The 27914-nt window shown below is 36.2% G+C and overlaps 1 protein-coding gene across 1 annotated transcript; it reads right to left on the bottom strand.

Annotated features, from left to right (window-relative positions):
• Positions 1 to 34: 34 nt before the first annotated feature.
• On the bottom strand, positions 35 to 27914 carry LOC127181625 (ectonucleotide pyrophosphatase/phosphodiesterase family member 2). The gene is made up of 25 exons (XM_051136437.1): positions 27784 to 27914; positions 25173 to 25269; positions 24940 to 25071; positions 24635 to 24760; positions 21916 to 21976; positions 21683 to 21780; positions 19420 to 19499; positions 17383 to 17502; positions 17081 to 17136; positions 16686 to 16751; positions 15551 to 15623; positions 15041 to 15149; positions 14648 to 14770; positions 13311 to 13342; positions 13092 to 13219; positions 12774 to 12837; positions 12613 to 12700; positions 12351 to 12520; positions 12223 to 12280; positions 10344 to 10483; positions 10145 to 10268; positions 9571 to 9648; positions 8937 to 9069; positions 7132 to 7285; positions 35 to 1114 (listed from the first exon to the last, which is right to left on the bottom strand). The coding sequence occupies exons 1-25, from the start codon at positions 27799 to 27801 to the stop codon at positions 944 to 946; spliced, it is 2499 nt and encodes an 832-aa protein (XP_050992394.1). The 5' UTR covers positions 27802 to 27914; the 3' UTR covers positions 35 to 943.

Genomic DNA, 27914 nt, shown 5'->3' on the forward strand with positions numbered 1-27914 from the left:
ATTTATTAGTGTTTGTAAATGTTAGTTTAAAAAAAAAAAAAAAAAAAAAAAAAAAAAAAATCAACCATTCATAATAATATTATGAATAATATTATTTTAATAACGTATTCGTAAATTTTGAAAACTGCACTGGAATAAAGATGTTGTTCTTTAGTATATTTGTCTAGTTCAAATATTATAAACATCTTAAATCAAGATGCATTTACTGGAGAAGCAAAAGTCCTGCTTTCTGACAAATTTATCAAAATTAGGAGTGTGAACTTAAAAATACACACATTTCCAGTTGATTTTCGAGAGGTGAATCTAAGTTTAAGACCTAATATCTCATGTTATTTTGCTTATTTTCTAAATGTTAAGATATTTGCACTGGAAAACCAGACAAAAATACTGAGGAACAAAATCAATAGAAATCTTTTAGAAATCTTTAGAATCTTGAACAAATGCTTTAGAAGCATTTTTTTTTCAGTTTGTTAACTAATTTTGACCTTATCATAAAGTGTTACCGCGTCATTACACAAGTGTATTATTACTAAACGTATTGTCTATTTTTCTCTGCACAACAGTGATATTAAACCATCCTGTTTCCTTTAACATTAACAATAGGCAGTTATATGAATCACAGAAATATTACAAAATAACTACATTTTACTGCTAAAGCCATTGCAATTTTCGGTGTTTTTTCATGACGTTGCACAGTACAAGTGTGAAATTCCTGAAAATGCCCAGTTTACGTGAGCGCGTTTCTCAGCAGGAATCTCATAATTGTGGTAATTGCGTCACGGCGTGAACAAAACGTTCTAGACGTGAGGAGCTTTAAGCTGAAGTGGGGCTGCGGTTGTGTGTTGTGAGCCGTGAGACGGTTTCATCATTATTAGCTTGAAGGTGAATAATAAATATGACACAGTGTATAAAACTATACAGTGAAAGCGTCGGGTGCGTCACGTTACACGTCATCCTCAAAGGTCCGCATGTGTGTTTTGAGCGTCAGCACACGTGTGTACGGCAGCACGGTGGAGCGGTAGAAGTCCAGACCAGTGAGCAGCTCCACGTCTCTCACACGTGCCGTGTGCAACTTCAGAAGATCCTCCACCCAGCGTGACTCGTCCTCCCAGCTCTGCGGAAAAACACAGGATTACAGGTTTTATTGATCCAGTGGCTTTCCTGCCTGTGTTCTTTCCTGTTCAAACAAGCTGAGTCAGAAACCTGAGACTGAAATTAGTGTGCATTTAAAAAAAGAGCCACAGAGCTAAAAACAGGGTTCGGACAGATGGAGGACTTTTCAAGCACTACTCTTTGATTTTCAAGGACGTCAGAGATCTCACTTATCAATGTCTTTTTTTTTAAATTAAAACCATGGTTCATTTTCGTAAGGGATTTGGAACTGCACTGCCTTAATGGCATGTTTTCTAATGTTTATTAAAAAAAAATCTGCAAAAAATTTTGGAAAACCACTCCAAAAACCTGATCTGAAACAAATGATTCACGAAACACACTCTGAAGTCCCAAACTGAATCAAATGATTTGCAACATGCAAAGTTCTAATCTTAATCTAATGATTTGCGAACTCACTCCAAAGGTCAGATTTAAATCAAATGATTCACAATACGTAATCCAATTGGAGCGCTTCAAAACAGTGAATCACTTTGCTTTCGAAAAACTCAATTTCACCCATCACTACGTAATTCTTTAAATCGTAATGTCGAAATTCAAAAATGAATGGCTCTTTTAATTCGATTATTATTTTTATTTTTTTGGTTGTGGATTGCTTGAAATCAGCGATCGAAGTCACAAGTTTTAATCAGTCGGAGCGGTTCCAGCGTAAATGACTTCGAGATGAAGGTATTTTTGGTGCGAAACAACTGAGAGTCTGTGACGGCAGAATTTGTAGTTGTAGAGAACAGTCACACGTGTGTAATAGTACATTTGAAGTCACAGACAAAAGTTGCAAACTTGTAGGGTTTTTTTTCTCTCCCACAAACACAACACAACAGTTACACCTTCTTGAATCCTTCATTGCAGGCACGCAAATCCTATTCTACGAATCACAAATCAAGAAACTCGTGCGCTTTTGCTGCAGTGAATGTGGTGCAAAACACATTCGCACATCTGCACTAAAAATGTGAAGTCATGGATTAATTTTGTACATTCGCAAATCAGTATGCAAATTCTTGTAATGAGGTTTGCACACTTGTAGAATATTTTCTTACATATATATTTTTTTCTTGGATGCTTTTTCTAGGACAAACGCAAGTGCATGACAGCAACGGTGTGAATCTGCTGCTACAAGTCTCAAATGCTTTTTCTCTTGCAGTTGACAAGTTTCACACTCGACTTTTGTACCACATATCCGTTTGAAATATGGAGCAACAGTGATTTGTGCATCTTTAGAGGCAACGCCGGGCACTCTTTAGAGATCAGAGAAGTTTGGCCAATCAGAAAAGCTACACTGTATCAGGTTTTTGTTGTTCTTTATAGTTCTTCGGTTTTGTTATGACCAACTTTGTGGATCTTATCGCCTGCAACATTGGGGGTGAATTTTGGAGCCATCGTGACGGTGATTGCATCAGCTGGTAAGTTAATTTTTGAATCAGGGAATTAATCAGGGAAGTATAATAATTCTACACTGCCTTTTTGATGTCAGACGTCACATAACAGCGAACAGGCTGTAGTCTATTGGTCATGTCATCTTGGCTAACAAATGTCATGAATGTTGTTTATTTTAAGTTTTGTTATTGCACGTTTTTTCAATCGTAAAGTATAATAACACTAACAGGATGTTGTGACTTTGTTACAGGAGATTTCTCCACGCAAAAGCACATATGCTGACTATGAGGAGCAGAATCATCACATGGCTGTCAATTTTATTGATATTAGATAACTCAAAATACATTTGATTTTACATTATATTTACATTCATGCATTTGCCGCATGCTTTAATCCAAAGCAAACTGTGCTGCATTAGGTACACATTGTATTGAGTTACATGACTCAAACTGTTTTCAAGTACATCTTTTGTTTTTACTTTCTAGTTTGTGGTCTGGATCATGTCATCTGCAATACATTCCAGCCGGAGCGTTTTCTTGTGATGGCCGTCGTAACGTGATAACATCAACTGGTAAGTTATGCCATATAAACTAAAAGTTGTTTTTTTAATTGTTATCCATTTCCTGGGAATCAACCCCATTATTTCAGCAATATAACACTAAGCTCTCAATGTCAAAAGCAGAAACATTAATTCATGCATTCATGACCTCAAGGTTAGATTATTGTAATGCTTTACTGGGTGGTTGCTCTGCGCGCTTAATAAACAAACTCCAGCTGGTCCAAAATGCAGCAGCTAGAGTTCTTACTCTAACTAGAAAGTATGATCATATTAGCCCGGTTCTGTCTACACTGCACTGGCTCCCTATTAAACATTGTATGGATTTTAAAATCTTGCTAATTACTTATAAAACCCTCAATAGTTTAGCATTTCAGTACCTGAGTGAGCTCCTATCACATTATAGTCCCTCACGTCCGCTGCGTTCTCAAAACTCTGGCAATTTGATAATACCTAGAATATCAAAATCAGCTATGGTGGCAGATCCTTTTCATATTTAGCGCCCAAACTCTGGAACAATCTACCCAACACTGTTCGGGACGCAGACACACTCTGTCAGTTTAAATCTAGATTAAAGACCCATCTCTTTAACCTTGCTTACACGTAACACATCAACATATTCTTATAATTCAAATCTGTTAAAATGATTGTTAGGCTACAGTAATTAAATCAATCAGAACCTGAAACACTTCTCATAACACCTTATGTACTTGTTCCATCATAAGAAGAATGGCAGCTATGCTAATAGTAGCCTCTTTCTTATTCCCAGGTCAAAGCAGCCACCCAGATCCAGTCTGTCCAGATGATGGATCAACACCTAGAGACGACCTCTACAGCCCTGAATGTCAGCGGACACCACGTTAACTAGAGCCCCAGAGACGGATCCCCAGCGAAGACCTCGTCGGCACAAGACCACAGGAACCAGATGAGTCCTCAGCACGATCTGACTTTCTTGCAGCCTAGAATTAAATTGCTGGTTTCATCTGGCCAGAGGAGAACGACACACCATTTCGACACACTATTTCCCTGTTTAATATTGTAAAGCTGCTTTGTAAAAAGCGCTATATAAATAATAGTGACTTGACTTGACATGACTTGGCTCTACTGTTTGATCTAAAAAGAATGCATTGTAAGGAATGGAGCTTAAATGATTTGTGATGGATTATTAACTAATTACGCACCTTCCTTGTAAGTGCGTTCAGATAGTATATAGTGTTTTATTAATCTCAAAGTGCATACAGCACAAGATCTGGCAGTTGGGGCAAATTCTGTAAACACTTTTTTAAACAAACATTGTAAACAGTTTTTTTTTCTTGTGCTTGCAGGTTCATTCCAAGAATCAACTGTTGTGGCACCAAATGCCATTGAGATTCAGAGATCAGATGGAATTCTGGAATAAGGATGCAAAGAAAAAGCATCAGCCTTTCTCATCAGAGAGCTTGTCAACTTACAAAATTACGGAAATTTAACACAACAACACAAACTAGCTTTTCTGATTGGCCAAACTTCTCTGATCTCTAAAGAGTGCCCGGCGTTGCCTCTACAGATGCACAAATCATTGTTGCTCCATATTTCAAACAGATATGTGGTGCAAAAGTCGAGCATTTGCACTTGAAAAACAGCGTTTGAGACTCGTAGCAGCAGATTCGTGCCATTGTCATTATGCACTTGCGTTTGTGCTAGAAAAAGCATCCAAGAAAATAAAATATATATGTAAGAAAACATTCTACAAGCATGCAAATCTCATTACAAGAATTTGCATTTGCGGATGTACAAAATTTGTCCGTGACTTCACGTTTGTGAATGTGTTTTGCACCATATTCACTGCAGCAATAGTAGCAAAACATGCGAACGTACGAGTTTCTTGATTTGTGATTCACAGAATAGGATTTGTGTACCTGCAATGAAGGATTCAAGAAGGTGTAACTGTTGTGTTGTGTTTGTGGGAGAGAAAAAAAACTGTCTGTGACTTCAAATGTACTATTACACACGTGTGGCTGTTCTCTACAACTACAAATTCTGCCGTCACAGACGCTCAGTTGTTTTGCACCAAAAATACCTTCATTATTCGGTTCTCCTATTCCTCTTTTCGTGTCTTCAGCCACGTTTACACAACACTGTCAGTACTACTACTGCCTTCCAACCTGAATCAAATGATTCATGATACCGCCCCGAAGTCCCGATCTGAATTAAATGATTTGCAACATGCAAAGTTCCGACCTAAATCGAATGATTTGCAAACCTGCTCTGACGGCCAGATTTAAATCAAGTGATTCATGAAACAGTGAATCACTTTCCAATGCAATGGTTTAACTGATTCTGGGTTTCGAAAAACTCAGTTTCACCCATCACTACGTATTTTCGAAAATCATAACAAGCAATGTTGAAATTTGAAAATGTATGACTCTCTTAAATTTGCGTTTTTTTTTTTTTTTTTTTTTTTTGCTAGTGAATCACTTGACATTAATGACTAAAGTTACAAGTTTGAATCAACTGGAGCAGTTCCAGGGTAAATGACTCAATTGATTCGGACCTGTTCCACTTTTCGCAGCTTCAGCCATGTTTACATACTACTACTGGCTTAGCTACTAGTTTTATTACCTGAAATAAGCAATAAAAATGTTTAGTTTTTTGAATTTTGTGAAAATAGTTCACTAATTCAAGCACTTCTTAAGTATCTCTTATATTGCTGAAATATTTCAAAGGTTTTCCAGGCAATAAATTTCCAAAAGTCAAAGTCAAGTACTTCAAGCACTTTAAGCTCCTTGTACAAACCTTGTAAAAAGGAAAGGAAGGAAAGGAAAGGATCATTTGAAAAACGTTTTGATTATATGGGTTAAAAATATTCAAATATTTTACAAATATTCAAATTCCAACAGTCAAATGATCAAACCGAAATACTGAAAAATCAAATATTCAAATACTGAAAACCAAATAGTCAAATGTCGATAGACGTCATCCAGTAAGTTTTGAGCTATAAAATAAATGTTGATTTTTTTAATGCCATGCTAGCCAAGATAGAATCACAAAGGCGAAACAGAAATATGGGGTACAACGGGGCTCAAGGCACATCCAAGGAAAAAGATTTTGTGTGAAAATAAATTATACAAGTCATTTTATTTCCTAAAAATTCTTAGATCAAATTGGATTATGAATGTGGAGCAGCTGAGGTCATTTACATGAGAAATGGTAAAGTTTTAATTGACATCTTTTGATCTTTGAGCAAACGTGAGTTTGTCATTGAGGTCTCTTTAAGATGATCTGCTCTCCACTGTTGTTCAGGAGAAGGAGTTGAGCTAATGTTGAGGTTATGTACAAGTAATCGTAAAAAAGTGAAGGCAGCTGCTATTATTAAGGTTTTATTTTAACCACGCTCGCCTGTCAACACTGATTCACTGTCTGAACCGCAGACTTTAGTAAACACAGCTCTTTCCAAATTGTACTTTTTCCCCATGACGTTAAAAACATAATTACACATTTAGTATCATTTACTCTGGTGAATCATAAAACAGTGTCACTGTGGCTTATTTAACAGCCCTCTCTGTGTTTGTGTGTCCGAGTGCATGTTGTGGTCTGGTTTTTTAGACTCTAAATGGCTCCATCTGCTGGTCAAACATCAGACCTACATGATATAAATAAACTACACAGCATTTTATTCACTACTAATAATTGTTTCACTATTATTAAAAAAAACTATAATATAATATAATAATATTATATAATAATTAAATAAAAATAAAAACTTGAAGTTGGCTTGAGAAAGCCGTACCAGAAAGTTTTAAAAGTTTTAAAAAGTTTTACGTTTGATGGTTTTCAGTTTGATATAGTTTGAAGTTTAAAGTAGTTTCAAAAGGTTAAAGTTTGGATGCAGTCTTTCAGATAGACAGACAGATAGATAGATGATAGACAGATAGACGATAGGTAGATAGATAGATAGATAGATACACAGACAGACAGATAATTAACGTTGTTAGTATGATTCTAATATTATTAGCAAGTTACTAGCATGAGTGTTTGTTTGTGTTACTGACGTTGCAGCTCTCGCTGTTGTCCGCTCTGTGAGGCAGGATGAAGCAAGTGACTCTCAGATCTCCATCACACTCGTCCAGTGTCTCATTCAGATTCTCACAGCTGCTGATGATGCTGTAGAAATGAGTGGGGATGAAGACGGAGCCCAGCGCATGCCTGCAACACACACACACACACACACACACACACACATGTCTGGTTCATTATCTTTGTGGGGACTCTCCATAGGTGCAATGGTTTGTATACTGTCCACACTGTATTTTCTATCCCCTTACCCTAACCCTACCCCTAAACCTAACCCTTACAGAAAACTTTCTGCATTTTTACTTTCTCAAAAAATCTCATTCTGTAATTTATAAGCTTTCTCATTCTGGTCCCCACAATGTCAAAAATTTTATATCCTTGTGGGGACTTTGTAGCAAAACAAGTACACACACACACACACACACACACATTTGTTTTTGTGAATTGTGGGGGACTTCTATAGTTTTTATACTGACCAAGGATATTGTCTATCCCCTAACCCAACCCTAACCCTAAACCTACCCCTCACAGAAAACATGTTTGCAACACTTTCAGATAAACATCATTTACTATTTTTAATCAATTTTTTTTGGGGACATCCTTGTGGGGACATTTGGTCCCCACAATGTAGCAAAAACAAGTACACACACACACACACACACACACACACACACAGGAAAACCACTTTAGAAACATACAGCACTTAATCATTTTATATTACAAAATATGTAAAATGTTATTAAATTATATTTAAATTAATAATAATTAATTAAATATGCATTCAGAATAATTTAATAATCATTACAAATAAATTAAATGAAATTAATAATAGGGCTGTGACGGTGGCAGATTTTTTCCACCGCGGTGGTAATGGACCAACTACCGCCGGTGGCGCAGTGTTGATATATAATTTTGAAACATAACAAACATGCGTGTTTATTTCAGCCTACAAAACACTAAAGTAAATATCAAAGAAATGATACATTTAAATAAGAAAGTAGCCAAAACAAGAACAGTAAATTTTAAACAAACATTTGTTGCATAAATTCTGGAGCCTTTATTTTTCCATCTTTCCCATTACACTGTTGAATCCATTAAATAGCTCAGTTTTGTTTTTAATAGGAACGTGTTTATATTTCTTTCGTTTCTTTATAAAGTTAATTTAGAAATGTGTTTGGAACATTTTTGTTTGTTAAATTAAGATTTTTGCCCTAACGACATGCGGCCAGAGGCAGGCAGTGAGTTGATCACAGCCTATGTTTGATCAATTTTGCCTTCTCAAATCATCACGACTTGCCTAAAATAAAGTTTTCAAGCATCACAATGTTATTTTAAACGTTTAACTTGGATAAATGCACGCTATTATGCGTATACAATTGTTTGTTGGAGAGGGGAAGCTAAATGCGTTTTGCATGGAGGGGCCAGTGCAATCACTTGCAAAAAAAAAAGAAAAAAAAAAATGAAATACACCGTAATCTTTGCTCATAAAGGTAAGCGTAATATATCACCCGGAACTGTAAAGAGTGTAATATTATTTGCGTGCGCAGAACACAGCCACGGCAGAATAATTGTTGTAGAAACACTGTATTTTATGCTTGTTATAGATTGCGACATCACGTGCAGTACCGCCGATGGCAACCATCGACTGCGGTGACGCGGTTGTCATTGCAACCGTCACAGCCCTAATTAATAATTTTATTATAATTATTTAAAAAAATAATAATTTTACATAATAAATTAACATGTTTATATATCACGAGGGTCAGGGTTGTGCGTTTCTCACTCTTTGATCTTCTCCTCCGTGTCTCTCACTCCATCATGGTCGTGGTCAAATATGGGTCCCATGATCACATTTATGCCGTTATTCTTCAGACTGTATCTCCTGAGGACGTCCCTCTGCAGGAAACTCCACACCCCTACACACACACACACACACAGAAGTCTATTTAATTTCTTTCTCAGCATGTTCATTCTTAGGTTTGATGTTTCATGATTTCAGTCTCATGTTGTTCTGTGTGAACTGCAGCAGTTGCATGGAGCTTCTATATATATATATATATATATATTTTTTTTTTTTTTTTTCTTACCAAATATTCTTCACAAGTGCATTAGTCAATTCACATGCACAAAATGGCTCATATTCACTAATGCAAATTTGCACATTCCTGAACAATTTTACATGTAGAAACTGTAATGTGTATGGATTTGTACCCATTTTCAGACCTTCTTGCCTTGTGGTTTTTAAAACGGCCTTTTTAAAAAAAAATCAGTTTTCACAAATTTTTCACATGCTCAATGCTTTGACTCCAGAAGCACAACTTTATGCATCTGCTGCAGATTTTGAGTCGGTGTGAATGAGCTCACGCATTTGCAAATCATATTTTTACATAAACTAACGTTAGCAGTACAGTACTTACTCTTGAAGGCGGGATACATGGGAACTGTGTTTGTGATGAGTGAAGCTTCATATCTGGCTTCAGCCGCAACAGAGAAATCTACAGAGATCAACAGCAGTCATTCAACAGAATCTCATACAGCAGATTTACCTGTAAATCATCTTCAGTCAAAACACCACAGACCTAAAATTAGGTGCCTACTCTCAGAAAAATGAGGCCTACGATTAAGCAGATGCAAATAGAAACACAAAACCAGTCCTAAATGAAAGAAAACAAGTTGACAAAAAGATTGAATCCAATATTTGGTGATAATTTAGCATAATGAGAGATTTATAAGCAGTCTGGTCATTTTTGACCAGGAACACCACAAGTGTGACTAGGTGAAATAAAAGCCACAAAAAAAATTACAATAATAAAAAAAAAAAAAAAAATTCAGAGAAGTACTTATTACCTGTGTGAACAAAGTCAGTAAGTTTGAGTCCAATGCGATAATGTTAACTAGTATTTTCAGAATAAAGAAAATCTTAAATCTTAATTATTTTACATTCAGTGGAATAACACTGTGATTTCAGATCAGCAGACATGTGTGACTGACCCGGCGGGTAGAGGAACGCGTGTGTGACGTCGGGCTCCTGGCTGTAAGAGTTGCACGTGTGTGTGAGATCGAGACGAGGGTCTGCTCTCACACACTCGCTGGACGACACCGCTGGAACCTCCACCTGCACACGCACACACACAATGAGTGTCATGCTGTGGCTCAGACAAACACATCTGCTCGTTAGCTGCCTGCTCACCTGTGCTGTGAGTGTGAACTCGCTCCACAGCGGCATGTTGAGGACGTGACTGTAGCCGCTGCAGTAATCCGAGTGACACAGCTGTGCGTAAGACGTCTGGAAGAGAACGGCTGGACGGCCGAACGGCAGGTGTGTGACGTCTGCGCAAACACACACATGCACACAATCAAGAATCAGAATCATGAATGAATCACACACTCATTCATTCTACCTGGACAATAGATTAATTCCTCGCTTACTAAGATATTACATAAAAATGTCGACGTTCAGAGCCCGTACCAAAACAAGATCAACAGAAATATGAGACTTAATGGCACAGATGATATTATTTCTAATATCTGTTTTGTTGTTTTTATTTTGTGACTGTCTAGATCCGTTTCATATGGTGATCACTGGTAATTAGAGAGATTCTTAACCATCAGATTCATTAGATATTAAATAATGATTGCATAAAAGTGACTTCATGTTTTGTGTTTTAACCACAGATGGCAGTTCCATATATATAGTTTGTCATTTTTTGTCCTTTTTATTTATGAGTTTTTAAACATGTCTATATTATTTTTATTTATTCGTTTTGATAGATAGACGTACATATATACATACAAATATGGTACTTAAAGTTGTGATAATTTTGTTTACTACAAGATCAAATAAAGAAATAGCAACTATCTGAAAAAGGGTTCGGACAGATAGTGAAAAATAAAATTCCAGGACTTTCAAGGACTTTTCAAGAATGTCAGTCCATCTCACTTATCAAACAGTGTCTTCTCTTTCAAATTAAAACCACGGTTAATTTTAATTAAGGGATTTGTAACTGTACTGCCTTAATGGCATGTTTTCTATGTTGTTCTATGCATGGTTAATTAAAAAAAAAAAAAAAAAAAAAAAAAAAACTGCACAAAATTTTTGCAAAACCACTCTAAAATCCTGATCCGAAACAAACGATTCAAGATACACGCTCCCGAAGTTCGGATCTGATTCAAATGATTCGTAATTCGAACTCCGAAATGAAGCAAAAGATTTGCGAAAATGCTCCGAAGTTCCGATCCGATTCAAATGATTCATGACCCGCACTCCAAAGTTCCGATATAAAGCAAAAGATTTGCAAATGTGCTCTGAAGTTCCAATCTGAATCAAATGATTCACAATACACGCTCTCACGTCCCAAACTGAATCAAATGGTTCATGAACCTGCTCCAAAGTCCCAATCTGAAATGATTCATGATATGCAATCCAATTGGGGTGCTTTGAAACAGTGAATCACTTTGACGCAATGGTTTAACAGATTCAGAGTTTCGAAAAACTCAGTTTTACCCCTCACTATGTGCTTTACAAGCGATGCTGAAGTTGAATCGCTTGAGAGAATAATCAAAGTCGCGAGTTTAAATCAATCAGAGGGGTTTCAGCATAAATGATTCACTCAACTGATTCAGTTTGTCTGTTCCTCTTTTCGTGTCTACAGTCACGTTTACACGTTTTTCTAGTTTTATTAACTGAAAGAAGTCAAAAAAGTATTTTGTTTTTTGAATTGAGTGAATTTTGTGTGAAAATAACTCAATTCAAGCACTTTTCAAGTACCTTTTCAGGAATATTGCTATTTTCAAGGGTTTTTCAGGCCTTAAATTTCAAAAAGTCAAATTCAAGTACTTTAAGCAATTTAAGCACCTTGTATGAACCCTGCTGAAATTAAATGTTTTTTTTTTCAGTTAACTTTTCTTTCGTTTGAAGTAATGACAACTTTTTTTTTTTTTTTTTATGGTTTTAGTTGTAAAAATCCAATGCATACACACATATTATACTGCATACACACATACACACAAGTATTTCCTGCTTGTTTCATCACATTACTGAAGGATGTGAAAGTGAAACTGATCTTAACTGTTCAGCAGTCCGTCGGCAGCAGAAGGAAACCTCTGGGAACTTTCTTCAATGTTGTTCTGTGAAGGAGAAGAGATTCAGTCCACTGACCTGTAGAGAACACACGTGTTTTTGTCATGTGTTACTGACCTCATCGTCACAGTTACAGCCCAGGTCATGGGTCACCTCAGAGGGCGAGGCTAAAGGCGTGGGTGATGCCACTTCCTCTGGCTGTGTGGGGGTGTAGGGGGGGTTCCTTAAGACGCTGTTCAGACTGCCGTGAGTCCCGTTATTAGGAGCCGGAGTCAAACCCAGCAGATCTACACACACACACACACACACACGCTTCATCAACCCATCATGATTCTCATAATCAAACACTATTTTAGGAAGCACAGCAGGATTTTCTCACCACACATGACGTTATACAGCTCAATGTTCTCAAAAACAGGCACTTGTGTCTTAAAATTGAAGCTCGGTCCAAATCCCAGAAAGATCGTCTATGAGAAGAACACAACAATGAGAAGACGGACAGATGGATAGATGAATGCATTGATTGATTGATTGATTTACCTGCATGCTGTTGATCTTGTTGTCAAAGCCATGATCTCCAAAGAAGCCGCAGGCAGCAGGAGCTCTGCTCTCAAACACAACACGTCAAAACATCACTTATATCACATCTCACTATTAATGTCAGCTAAAATTGCTTTTTGTGAGGAAATCACATTTCTTATTGAATGATGACCATGAATCACCAGAGTTACAAGTTACTCTTTCAAACAGTATAAAATATATATATATATAATTTTGAGCACTAAAATCTAAATTTTGTCTCATTTCAGATGTGAATATGTCCTAAACTATGATTCCAGCACACACGGTGACACCCACATGGCCACGTGCCACTTCCTGTCCATGAGCAGGTGCACGTCCTCGATGCGTCTGTTGTTGGCGTAATGCAGGCGTTTGGGCAGGTGCTGCTTCAGGTACGGCTTGAAGTGCTGATTGGGCATCTTACACTGAAAACAAGTCAAAAGTCAAAGGTCAGATTCAGTACGGTGTACAAACACCACAGTGATTCAGTCTGAAGGATGGGATTGATGGACTTACTGTTAAATTAGCTACGATCTCCTTCGGATCATCTGAAACATGAAGAAATAAGTCACTAAAATCAGTACACGTGCAAGTATAAAAAGTTTCCTCTGAATGTTTTTTGTATAGATTGTGTATATGCAAGTGTCTTCATTACCACACTGGAAGAATTTATACTGTATAATTTACAGTAGATTACTGTTGAAACAATGTTTGTACTCAATTACACCTTTTTAATCTTTACATATTTAAAATGTTTTTTTTTTTTTTTTTTTTTTAATAAAAAAATATTCTGAAAATACAAAAAAAAATGATAAACATTTCTAAAATATGTACTTTTTTAAAACTTAATGAGCTAATAGGCCAATTAAATCAAGTAAATCAACTTTATTTTAATGAAAACAGTCATTGAAGTCTATTTTGATGTAAAATAGACAGTAAAACAAATGTAAACCTTAAATGTCAGTTGCTTTGGGTAAAAGTGTCTGCCAAATACATGAACATATAAATATAACACATAGACTTTGTGAACAGAACAGACAATTCATTAGTTCATTTAGCACATATTTGACCTGAATTACAGCCATTATAAATTATAACCACCTATTTAATCATAACTACAAATAGTCATATTCAAACGATATAAAGTGACAACATAAACGTATACACTGCTGATGAACTTAAGGTTTAATTTCAGGTGACCCCTGGTCCAATTCACCCAAATCCTTTTCAAGTTTAAAATGGTTTAAGTTGTACACATTTGAACATTGCAAAAATTATAGCATATGAATGACGAAAATTTGTTTCTGTCTAGATTCGTTTTTAGTATTAAACAGTAAAACCGTTTCAGCTTAAAAACTGGACTGATTAGTTACTCCTTAAAGCAAGTTTTTAAACTGAAAGTGTGGAATGTTAAAGCGTTTCGGCAAGACACTTTGATCTTAATTTGATTAGAATTTTGACACAGTATCCACAATTTTTTAACAAAATTGCTAAAGAATATCTCTACAAATTTAGAAACTCTCTGAAAATTCTCTCAAAAGGATGCCATAAAGAAAATAAATGAAGAGTTCAAATGCAAAACCAGCTAAAAGCCATGTCGGTCAAAAATGAGATAATGATACTGAGTGAAGGCTCCTGACACATGGTATACGTCTATCAGATACTTTCACTTCAAACTCGCTAAATTCCAGCCTCAGCCCAATCAGAAGTAACAGTACTTGCATAGAAACCTATACAACGTAGCCAGAAAGAAATGCTCATTTTAAAGAAATACATCAGATGGATTTAGAGGCTTTTGTATCTGAACTCTTCAAATATTGTCTAAAACATTGTATTTTAGGTTGAGTGCTCACATGGTGTGCTGGCGGTTTTGGGGCCGATTCTTCCGGAGGATCCTGGGATCAGTGTGATTGCATCAACATCCAGTCCGTAAGAGCCCAAATACTCAGTTCGTTCACAATGAGACTCCTCCATCCCTGAACACACACACACAAAGACACTGAACATTTGCTGTGAAATGACAATTTGGATCAGCTTCTCATCTGACTGTTGTGAAACGAGGTCACACGTCACTACTAAAAATTTCTCAAACCTATAAAATGGTTTATTTCCAAGGTTAGAGTCAACTTTAAATCACAGATTTTTAATGTGGACTTTTGACTTAAGGTACGTGAACGCATGCATGTGTGCGTTTCTATCCTAGAACAATCAGAGATCACGTGTCACGTGTGTGAGCGCAGTCGTACCGTGATCGCCCACCAGGATGACGTTCACACAGCGGTGGAGGTTCATCTGTTTCAGGCCGTTCATCAGCTGACCAATGATGTTATCGATCTTCCTCAAAGTGTTATCCAGCTGTCACACACACACACACACACACAAAAAATTCAAATAATTTCATATTTACACTCCTCTAAATGTCACACACTAATCAAAGTGTGTGTGTGTGTGTGTGTACTTGTTTTTGCTACATAGTGGGGACCAAATGTCCCCACAATGATAGTAAAACCAGAAATTTTTGACATTGTGGGGACCGCAGGTTAAAAAATTTGTTAAAAAATTATTAAAAATAGTAAATGATGTTTATCTGAAAGTGTAACGATACAAACATGTTTTCTGTGAGGGCTAGGTTTAGGGTTAGTGTTGGGTTAGGGGATAGACAATATCGTTTGGTCAGTATAAAAACTATAGAAGTCTATGGAAGGTCCCCACAATTCACAAAAACAAACATGTGTGTGTGTGTGTGTGTGTTTCACCTCGTTGCTCAGCGGACCCAGGATGTGTCCATATGCATCTGGCTGTTCTGAGTGGGCAGCATAGACATACGGCCTGAAAAATACATCATATAAATCATTAAGCAGCACTTTATCACAAAGTTGTTGTTTTTTTTTTCAGTTATGCTCATAAATAATGTTATGTTGTACGGAAATAAGGCATTCTCTATTTAAATATACACAATTTGCATTAATGTCCAGAGCACAAATCTGAACATTGGTCCATAATTCATGTGTGATTTCGCTGACATGTTTTGGATTTATCTTTATCATAAATCAGAAAATACTGTCAACTAACAGAAAACACACATTTTCACCATGTTTTTAGGAGTAAAAAAAAAAAAAAAAAATCAGTGTGAATATTACAGTTTTCACTATAGTAATCATTAAGGTCTGGGGCGCACATAAGTTGTGTACAGGTGCACATGCACGACCAAAAAGATCAGATCGCTCATTGGCATACTAATATTTCTGACAGCTGTTAACGCATATGTTAATGCAAATCACGTTTTTGATCAACTAACTGTAATGCAGTATAAATATAGGCTACACATTGCTGGTTTCAGACGGAAACGCAAAAATGATGAAGTGACTTGGCAGCACATTTGCCGGCAGCCTGCCAAAATAAAGAGATAAATAAAATAATAAAATAAAAAAAAAATTATATAAAAATAAAGGTGAATTAAAAATATTTAATACACATTTACTTTAAAATATAATAGGATTATCACACTTTATTCATTATTTCATTTATTTAAAAAATTAACAAAAAGTGCAATAATACTATTATTTGTATTGTTATTATTTTATTTTTTCATAGCTATATTTAATGGGTCACACTGTGCGCAGTGTGAGCACCAAACCAACTCTTCAAACAAAACAAAACAAAACCTTATCCCTGCATCCCTGATTATAGTAATCACTACAGCAATGTTGCAGTTTTCACTATAATTATCATCATAGTAATCATCACAGTTTTCACTCTACATTATCGTTATAGTAGTCACTATATTTATCAGTACTGAAGTGAAGTGAGCATTCCGGTAATGAGAACCAGGGCTTTAACTGTTCCTCATAAGAAGGTTTTGTTTCCCCATTTAATAGTCAACTGACGCACCTCTCGTCATCGGGCAGGTGCAGCCACTGCAGGATAGTGAGGATCCTCCGTTCCAGAGGAATCACCCTACAGAGACACAGACAGACGGGTTCATTCAGCACTTCACAAACAATGCCACAGACGTCAGAGCTCTTCTTCACGAGCGGCTGAACTCATCTTCAGAACGCGAGCGAGTGAAGCTCTTCAGAGAAGAACACGTAGCGCGGGACAGACTGAGACGCTCTGAATGAGCAGTGTGTGTGAAAGGTCTTTGTTTGAATCATGTGTTGTTTGTGTCATGAGCCTCTGGCAGTGACACTCTGAGCTTTGCTCCAAAAGCAGAACACTGATTTTAGAATAGAACTTCATTTACAGATCTAGATTTAGCACATTTGGACTGAGATCTCTGTGCTCACCAGGGCCAGAAGAACGTCCCAGCCTTCACGCCCTGTTTCTCTGCTGTGATCCAAATCTGAGATGACAAACAGACAAAAATACTCTAAATTATTAAACATGAACCACTTCAAACTTTGCTAGGCTTTCCATCCAAACCCAAATTGAGCCTCCCATGTAAAACCTGCACAGAATAAAAAACGTCTTCACAGATACAGAATCACATGCTTTACATTTTAAATATGCAGATGACATTATAAATCTTATGTAAACCGCCTCGTCAGTGATTGGCTGAGAGCCGTGTGTGGGTGGAGTCGTGACTCACGGGCTGCCCGCCCCACCAGCGGTGATTGAGCTTCTCTCGTCCTCTCAGTCTGAAATGAGCTTTGAACACGGGATCGTACATAGAGTTACACACAATCCCGTGAGACTCGGGATACAAACCCTGAGAAAGAACACAAGCAAGTAAAATGCTTTTATTCAGAGATCAAATTTGGCCTCCAATTAAAACCATTTCATACGAATTTGTTGTTTGTTAATTTTTGAGCTTATTCACAAGTGTTTTCAATTTACAAACATATTTGGTGGAGACGTGCCACAGCTTTTTTTGCTGGTCTTATATTCTTTTAAAGCTACTTAATAAAAAGTGTTTTTATTTTAAATCTAATGTTTTATGCATTTATTTATTTTTTTAAAAAGTATAGGTCCAGATAAATCTACCATACAGTAAAAAATATTTACTTTTTAAAAAAATAAAATATATATATTTTTTTTAAATTAAAGTATGGGGGGGACTTAAAGGAGAAGTTCACTTCCAGAACAACAATTTACAAATAATGTACTCACCCCCTTGTCATCCAAGATGTTCATGTCTTTCTGTCTTCAGTCGTAAAACATTTCAGGACTTTTCTCCATATAATGGACTTCAATTGTGCCCTGATTTTGACCTTCCAAAATGTAGTTTAAATGCAGCTTCAAAGGCTCTAAACGATCCCAGCCGAGGAAGAAGGGTCTTATCTAGCGAAACGATCACTCATCGTTTTCGAAAAATAAAAATTTGTATACAATTTAAGCACAAAAGCTTGTGTAGCACAGGCTTCTGGGATGTGCGTCCACGGGTCATTCTTGAACGATTCGTTCATTTAGAATGAATCTTTAATGTGACTCATGAAGAACGAGTCGTCTCGGGGAGTGATTCGTTCAGTCGCGCATGCGCAACATCCTGTTAGGTTCTGTACTGGAATTAGTTCACCTGTTTTGAGTCTTTGGGTTTTTCCAAGTCATTCGTTCATCTTATGGGGCGTCACGTGATGCTGATTTTGCTAAAATGAATGAAATGACTTGAAAAAAGATTTGTTCATTTTGCTGAACGAGACTCAAAGGTCCAAGTCGGTAAATTGATCCGAACTTCCCATCACTACTACGAATCACGTCTAAGTTCATCGTATGTGCACGGAGTAGGTTGAAAAACTCATCTTATTTTCTCCTACAACTTCAGAATCGTCCAACACGTTGTACCTTTTTGTTTGTAAACAGCGTTTGACTTACTTGCACTTTCTTAGTCTTTGCTTGTTCGCTTTGTAAACACTGGGTCTGTAGTTCCACGTGACCTTTCGATGTGATTCAATAGTACGTGAACGCACATGCCAGAACCGGTGCTACACAAGCTTTTGTGATTAAAAAGTATAAAAAAAAAATATATTTTCCGAAAAAAAATGACAGATTGTTTCGCTAGATAAGACCCTTCTTCCTCGGCTGGGATCGTTTAGAGCCTTTGAAGCCGCATTTAAACTACATTTTGGAAGTTCAAAATCGGGGCACCAATGAAGACCATTATATGGAGAAAAATCCTGAAATGTTTTCCTCAAAAAACAATTTCTTCATGACTGAAGAAAGAAAGACATGAACATCTTGGTTGACAAGGGGGTGAGAATATTACTTGTGAATTGTTGTTCTGGAAGTGGACTTCTCCTTTAACACTATAAAACATTATTTTATATCCCAATGTTCAAAAAAAAGGCTAAATTTTGTTTATGCAAACTATGTTATATATCATTTTCTTTTTGTTTCAATAAACTTTTAAACTTTTTCAAAAAAATTCTTTAATGAAACCCTTTAAATCGTAACATAACAATACATGAAACACTAACAGATCTCCCCTTATGTGTTCATTTAAAATGCTTAATTTCAACGTTTACTCTTCTTATAGAGTCCAAAGCAAACCATGCTGGAAATTAGACACGTTCTGCTTCATATAATCAGTTTCAGAATTTATTTCTATGTGCACATCTCTTTCAGTCATATCTGTGTATTGAGTGAACTGAGTGAATCTGTCTGCAGTGCTGTGAGGTGCGTTTGGTACCGTGGCCAGCGTGTAGAGGTTCGGGAAGGTTTTGGACGGGTACATGGGTCTCATATGAGGGGAGTGGGTTCCACACGATCCTACCAAACAAACACATGAAACCGTTTAAATAAGCCTCTGCTCCTGTCCCATTCTGACACACTGCAGTCACAGAAGATGCCATATTTCATTAGAAGGTATGATGGGAGTTTCTGTACTGTTGGATGTTTGTTTGTATTGGATGACTCGTCCAGCTGCGGGTCACACGACCTCGATTCTGAGCTCAGTCACATTACGTCGCTCAACAGTGTCACTAAACACGGATGTTTTGTCACTGTCAGTGTGAGCTGCTCTACAGATGTCCTACTGTATGAATGTCTGTGACAGTGGAATGATATAAGCAAATATTTCTGTATATATTTATACAATTTAGGGTTACTAATGATACATGTCATTTCCAGAATAATGCTAGACATATCAAACATTTGATACATTTAGATCTTTTTGAATTTAAATAGTTACGCTGCAGTGAAACAGTTTCATAAATTATTTAATGATTGACATTTAGGCGAGACACTACAGTCAAACATTTTTCTATGCATTTTTTAGTTTTGAGATTTCAATCTGTTTTGCTTCCATATCATGTCTCTTCTTTCAATCTAGTGCACAGAAAACATTGAAAACACACGTGTTTCTTTTATTGTACTTTATTTATTTGCGTCTGTAGATTTCAATTCCAATCCATACTTTTAGAGGTTTTTTCTCTTACAAGCACCAAACTTCACAGTTTTATTTCTCTCTATATTCTAAAGGTTTGTTCATATTTGTGACCCTGGATCACAAAATCAGTGTTAAGTGGCATGGGTATATTTGTCAACAATACATTGTATGGGTCAAGATGATTGATTTTTCTTTTAATGACAAAAAACATTGATATTAATAGGATATGATATTAGGATATGGAAAGCTTATTTATTCAGCTTTCAGATGTATGCGTGTAAATGTATTTTACTCCTAAAATCATGGTAAAAATGTGTTTGTTTTCTGTCTCTTGACAATATTTTCTGAGTAATTTCTATGGAGTGATAAAAAGAGAAATCCGGAAGTTGAATACGACAAAAAAAAAAAAAAAAAAAAAAAAAAAAAAAAAAAAAAATCACACAAGAATTATGAAAAAGACTTTATCCAAAGCTCAGATTTATATTCTAAAAACTGTGCACATTTAATAGTATAATGCTTAATTCGCATAACATTTCAGAAAACTTGTAATACAAAAAAAATGTTTGCAATTCTTAGTGTAATCAATCAATTGTTGAAGTATGGTGAGATCTGTTAGTTTAATTTTTTACCCTGTTCACCTGTAGTGCCTCGCATTAAAACATTTATCGTATAATTTTTTTTCAGTTCTGAAGCATCTCCATAAAATAAATTGAGTTTTTTTCCCCATTTTCAAGTTGCACATATAAAGTACTGTACGGTTACGATAAAATATATAAATTTAAATTTATAGCACCTTCATAAACTAAATAGAAAAAAGCAAAAATATACCAAAGTGCATTCTTTATCCATCATTTGGTAAAAGTAGAGTTCTGACCAAATTACTTTAAAGGGGTCATGGGATGCAAAGTTCACTTTTTCATGTTGTTTGAACATTAATGTGTGTTGTCAGTGTATGTACAAATCTACCCTATAATGATAAAAATACATGCAGTGGTTTTTAATTAATTTGTAAAAATAATATTCCCTGATTTTTGCAGAGCTGATTTTGTCAAGGTAAAAAGGGTGTTGTTTTACACAACCATTGAGAATTTTTAACCAAAGTATATTGTAGACTTTTCATTAAAACCCTAAAGAATCATATCAACTTGTGGAAAATGGGCATCCAATGACCCGTTTTAACGATTTTGACATCAGAATTACGACTACTACTAAAATATTTAAAATATTTTAATTAACTTCCCAGGAGGATCTGAAGGCACCATACATAAAAAATTCACAATTGCTTTCATCTCATCGCATTTAATACTTATAAAATGTATTCCACTTAACATGATTTTACTGGTTTCTCATTTTTAACCACTACATCGGCCAGCAGGTCCCAGATTTTTTTTCTTGAAAGACGTGTTTTAAGTGTTTTGCTGGCTGAATGTTGGACACAACAGATTGATCAGCTGTCTCTTATTCGTATGACATTATATGCAGCATCTGACTGAGGCCCAGTGTCAGTGTGTGTGTGCAGTGAGGGATTGTGGGATTAGTGTGATGTAGAGATGAGATTCTGTACTTAGTTTGTGGATGTTGGGTAAGACGCTCTTCCCTTTCTTCACGTAAGAGGCGCGGAAACCATCCAGAGACAGGATGATGAGAGGAGGACGGAGAAACCTTTAAAAACACACACAAACACAAGAGCAGATGGAGTGCACAAGCTCACAGTATGTATGAGACACACACACACACACACACACACACACACACACACACACACACACACACACACACACCAGCATCATCACTCACCCTGCAGGGCATTCTGGGCTCGGAATCTCCTCACAGTCGCCCTCCAGCCAGGAGCTCTCGCCTACAACACACACACACACACACACACACTCATAATAAATAATCAGGTTGAAATATAATTACAGCCCTATGAAATGAATTTTTTCCCCAAATTCTGGTTTTGTTTTAATATTTCTGGATTCTGTTTTAATGGTTAAATTCAATTTTAAAAATCAAAAAGCAGTTCTAATTACCTGAAACCATTAAACTTTAACCATGTGCTTGTTTGACCTGTGTGCGTGATTGTGCATGTGTTTGACCCGTGTATGATCAGGGATGTAACAATATTATCAATATCACGATAGCAAAACTGACTGGATTACGATATGAAACGATAGTTCTTCTGGGCAAAAAGTGTAGTTTTTAAAATATATTTAAACTTCTTTTTCTAACATAAAAGGTGTTTAAAGTTGTGTTTTGGGCCATTATGCTTCGGCACAGTATCTGTCAAACAAACTAAAACCCAAAGCATGGCTTATTCCCTTAATCCCGTCTGTTTTTGCTGTGCGTTTCAAAGCAATCCATGATCCGGTGCTTTTCCCTCCTCAGAGCGACTCTGTTCACAGTGAATGGATGCAGTGAACTCGTTTATTACATGTGCTGTGAGTTTAACGCGTGTTTGGGAACACAACCAGTCATGGTGGTCATTATGCTTTATTTTTGTGATTGATGATTACAGCATTTCACTAGATCTGTAGCGAGACGCGTTTTTGTAAGCCTGTTTTCACTGAAGCTGGAGTTTTCCACTAAAATAAAGCTTCAAAGTGCAGCATGAATTGCTGACAGTGAGTGGTTTAAATGGGTAACGTTTCTGCGGTCCAAATTCAAATTACTTCTGTCAAATGTTGAAATGAAGAAAGTACTGCTGCAATTTTTGTACTGTAAAACAAAAATAATACACCTATGAAATATTCGTTTTCATTTATTTTGCAGTGCAATTGTTTTAAAATATAATATATATGGGGTGTAATGATACATGTATTCGTACCGAACCGTCACGGTACGGGCATCTCGATTTGGTGCATGAGGCCTTACAACGAATACAGGCAATTCACCCTCAGTCCAGAAGGGGGCGCTTGCAGTAATGCAACGTTGTTTGATAACAGACCGCAGAAGAACAGTGAATGCCATGAGTTGCATACTTAAAAACAAAGCCCACTAGACAGTGACCATGTGCTGATTCTGATCACGTCTCTCACTGACACAGGAGTATAACGTTACATTAAAGCTTTGTGCTCTTAACTGTCTGTGAAATGGAGCTTTGTGCTCTCGTATCTACCTCTGTCATTCGGCACAAATCCAAATATTACATAATAATTCCATATTTGTGATGCATTCAAATGCTAAACTATTATTTATTATGTAAATTACAGACTTTGTACTTCAGTCGCGTTCTAACGGGGACACAGTGAGGCGGGCGCTGATGTTTGGTTTACTGTGTTTTATTTTGATAAAATACCAACTGCGTTGTCAAGTTAGCAACGCTAGACGCCTGGAACTGATATGTTTTGTGTTTGTGTGCGCCGGCACCATTACTTCAACTTTCCTCACACCAGCAAAATCAACTGAAAAAACAAATAGAGTGTCAATTTCTGCCATTTGAGTTTCAACACAAAACTGAACTGAAACTCAGCAAATATAGGCTACGTTACGTGTCGCACAGTTTTTTTCCCTTGTCTATCAGTTAACTAAATGAAATGTATTTCAAGTATTTATTCCTTGTATGTATATATGTACTGCAGATTTTATAGCCTATATATGACATTAATTTGATATAATATTTATTATTTTCACGTGTAGGTTTGTAATTTGTAAAAATTGTAATTTGTACTACTGTCTGTTTAAAATAAATGAAAAGAAACGTAGCATAGTAGATTTTTTTTTTTTTCTGTTGTACCGAAGTCGTATCGAACCGTGATCCTCGAACTGAGGTACGTACCGAACTGTGACATCTGTGTACCGTTACACCCCTATATATATATATATATATAGATTTTTTGGTTTGTTTTATTACATACATACATGTATTTATGTATGTATGTACGTATGTATGTGTATTTATATATAAAGGAAAGAAAAGGATGTGATGTGTGGCCACACTCAGAATTTGTGCTTTGCATTTAATGCATCCAAGTGCACACACACACAGCAGTGAGTAGTGAACAAACACACACACACACACACACACACACACGTTGACAGCCCTATTATATTCTAATTTTTTTTTGGCTTCTAAAACACCAGTGTGAATGCAATTTAGACTGAGACAGTATATTACAAATAAAAAGAGGGTTGAGTCCCCTTTAAAGATCAGGTACAAGTCAATTCACCAACTTTTTTGTTTTACTGATGTTTTCTTAGTTTTTTAGGGTTTGAGCTCTTCATTTTGAACTCTCAAAGGGCATTAGATCAAATAATTTAACTTTAAAATGTACAAAATTTTCATATGTTATAAGTCTTCATTTGTCTTTTTTTTAAAATATCGTAATAAATATTGTATCATGGACTTCATACTGCGATATTATCGTATTTTAAGATTTTGATATCATTACATCCCTAGTATTAAGTGTGTGTCTGTCTGACCCATGTTGTGTGTGTGTGTGTGTGTGTGTGTGTGAGTCTATCCTGTGTAACAGTGTGTGTGTCTGTCTGACCCATGTTGTGTGTGAGCGTGTCTGACCCTTGCACAGTGATTTGTAGTTGGTACAGCAGTCTCCTCTCTGCAGACAGTCGTCTGAACAGTGACAGGCGTAATCCTCGTTCCTGATCTCACCGCAGCGCTCCCGTGAACACTCGAACCCTCCCGCTGAACACAAGCAGTGTTAAATTATGACTTTTTATTTGTAATTGTTTATGTATTTTAATGGTTCACTATAATTTTATTATTAGCTTTTCATCAACTCATTATCCCAGTTTGGGAAAAGTGTGCATTTTTTCATGCATGTTGTGTGTTTTTATGTGTATATTGTTGTGCGTGTGTCTCACCAGTTTTGAGGCACTGCTCATCGAAGTCGGAGCAGCAGCTCAGGTACGTCTTGCACAGATTATCACACCTGCAGTTGGGCGGCTCCGCCTCAATCAGCTCGAAACAACGACCCTTACAGGACCCCGAAAAATCTGACCCCCCACACACACACACACACACACACACAGCCATTCGTCAGTCTGATGCGATAAACACATACATGAATAATACTGATGTGTGGAGACAGACTGACCTCTGATCTGTGATGGAGCGTCGTCCATCTCTCCTGACGAACGACCGGCCTGAAACACATACGCCTCACACACGGCCAACACCAACACACACACCACCTAGAGTACACACACACAAAACACACACACACACACACAAAGTGTTGAAGTACACACATTGACAGCCTTATTAATACTACTAATAATATATAAATAATAATATAATAATACTAAAGAGTGCACTGGTGCCGCACACTTTCTGGAAGTTTTGGAAATATTTTTTCTATTCATTTTTCCCCAAATGAACTTGTGCTAAAACATTACAAAACTGTTAAGCAAACCAAGCCGCTACGAGTACAATCACAGCATTTTAAACTCTGGCTTGAACACAACACCTTAACTATAAAAACTAATTATTTAGAGCATCTCATTGACAGCACTGCACTGCAAATCTCCATCCATTTTAACAATGATAATTTAATGTTTTTTCTACTTGCTCTTTCAGTCTCAACTTCACTGCCTTTGTAAAGTTACAGCATTTACAGCAGAAATTCAGGTGAAGTTTTACAAACTTTGATTTGAAGCAGCAAACTTATTTGACAGTTGGACAAAAACATACAAGACAAAAATAATAGGCTGTTAAGTTAACGACCTCAACTGAATTAATATTAATAACTGAATAAATATAAATAATTGATAAAACTTTAATATTATAAAATATTTAATACTATAAGAAAATAAACTTTTTAATATTATATTATAGATGATTCATACATTTACATTAAATATATCATATGTGCAAATATTGACTCTTTTACATAATTTCAAAATCACATATTTCTGACTTTTTTGGTAACACTTAAAGCCTTTCAATTTAATGCATTATAAAGGTAGTTTGAATGCATAATTGCGGCTTGTAATTCACCTTATATTGCATTGCATGATCTCATGAATAATTCTAACCACAATTCTAACACTCATCTATTCATTGTTACACCTTTGGAAAGCATAATGCATTAAAACACAGACAAACAAACCTTCATATATTATAATGCATTTAACTTTGGTTACAAATATTTATGCAAAGATATAATGCATTACAGTGTATTATGAATACCTTTACAATGCATATTTATTTATTTATTTTTTTTTTTCAAATGTAAAAAAAAAAAATCCATTTCAGGATTCCATATGTTTTAGAGCTCAATATTCTTCACGGTTTCCACCAATGAATTTCATTTTAATTAATGAAATTTGCTCCTGATTGACTGGATAACAATAATTTAAAACATTTTTACTCATAATGTTTACCCGGTAAATTATTTTAGAGCTTGGCATAACTAGAAAAATATACATTCATTATAAAAATGCCCATGCCTTTTATAGATCTGAATATTTTTCATTAAATTTCAATGTCTAGAAAACACACTTTTAAAATCTTATATTACAGTCTTCCTCATATATGCAGGTTTTCCGTGATGGTGTGAATCCTGGTTCTACAACAAACTAAACAGCTGTTAAGAATGAGAATTAAAACCAGGAATAGGTTGATTTTTAGTTGTTTTGGCTTATTTACACCAGTTATTGTGGTAAATGTGAGTACATGTGTGTACAGGGTTAACAGGGTGTCAGGTCGGGACGGGACGGGACGGGACAGCAGCCAGAGCTGCGGAGTTTCCTCATCACGCTGAATATCTGACCATCATTAAAGCATCTGACTGTGAGAATGACATAATCAAACACAACAGGCACTCACTGACCAACGTCAAAAACTGTAAACACAGATATAAAACACTGTCTGTACTACAGTAAACACTGTATTTCACAATCATGTGGACCTTTAAAATAGTCTCTGATTATCAGTTTTATGATTTATAAAATGCCTTGAATGCACTAATGCAGTGCACTGGATAAACACACCTGCAAAATGCATAAACACACATGCATGAATTAATAATGACAATAATAACACAAAATCTAATCAGGAGTGTTGTAGTCTCATTGAGATACTACTATAGCCATTTTTATTTAAATTTTACTGTATGTTCTTGCCATTTTGTCCTTTTCATTTTTGTATAGCTTTTATTTCAATTTAAGTTTTTTTTAGCACGTCAAGGTAAATTAAATATAAATGAGAAACATTGCATTGTCAAGTTTATTATATTATTATATTATTATAAAAGTTTTTTTATGGTTTAACTTACTATAATAACCATGAACCTAACTGAATTTTAATTATATAACCTGAATTATTATGGATCTTGCTAAAGAACCTAAGCAGCAGATATTAACAGACAGATGCTTTAATGATTTCAGCACATTATAAAGTTTTATGCTCATTACTCTACATTAAAACACACGTATATGCCTCTGATAACCCCTCATAAAGATTTTTTATTGTGTTTAATTGTTTTTCTCGTGTGGGACACTGATGTGAACACACAGGACAGTTCAATAGTTTGTATTTACACACCAGCTTGCGAAATCCGACCTGCAAAACGACCCGCACAGAGATTTATTTCAGAACTGATCAACTAACAACTGCGACACTTTTGCGTTTAGTCTTTTCTCAGCTCGTGTCGTGTCACAGCGCGTTATAACGCCAGTGAGAGTGTGTTTTCATCGCAATCTTACCAGTTTTCCCACGCTCATGATTCCCGATAATCCTCCTGAACGATCGCGCTGCTCTGCCGCTGCTGCTGCGCGCGCCCCCGCGTCTCTGCTCGTGACTCCAGCGCGCGACCTCGATTGCTCCGCTGCGCATG

This window comes from Labeo rohita, chromosome 19 (genome assembly GCF_022985175.1).
Source record: "Labeo rohita strain BAU-BD-2019 chromosome 19, IGBB_LRoh.1.0, whole genome shotgun sequence".
In the NCBI taxonomy this organism is placed as follows: Eukaryota; Metazoa; Chordata; class Actinopteri; order Cypriniformes; family Cyprinidae; genus Labeo; species Labeo rohita.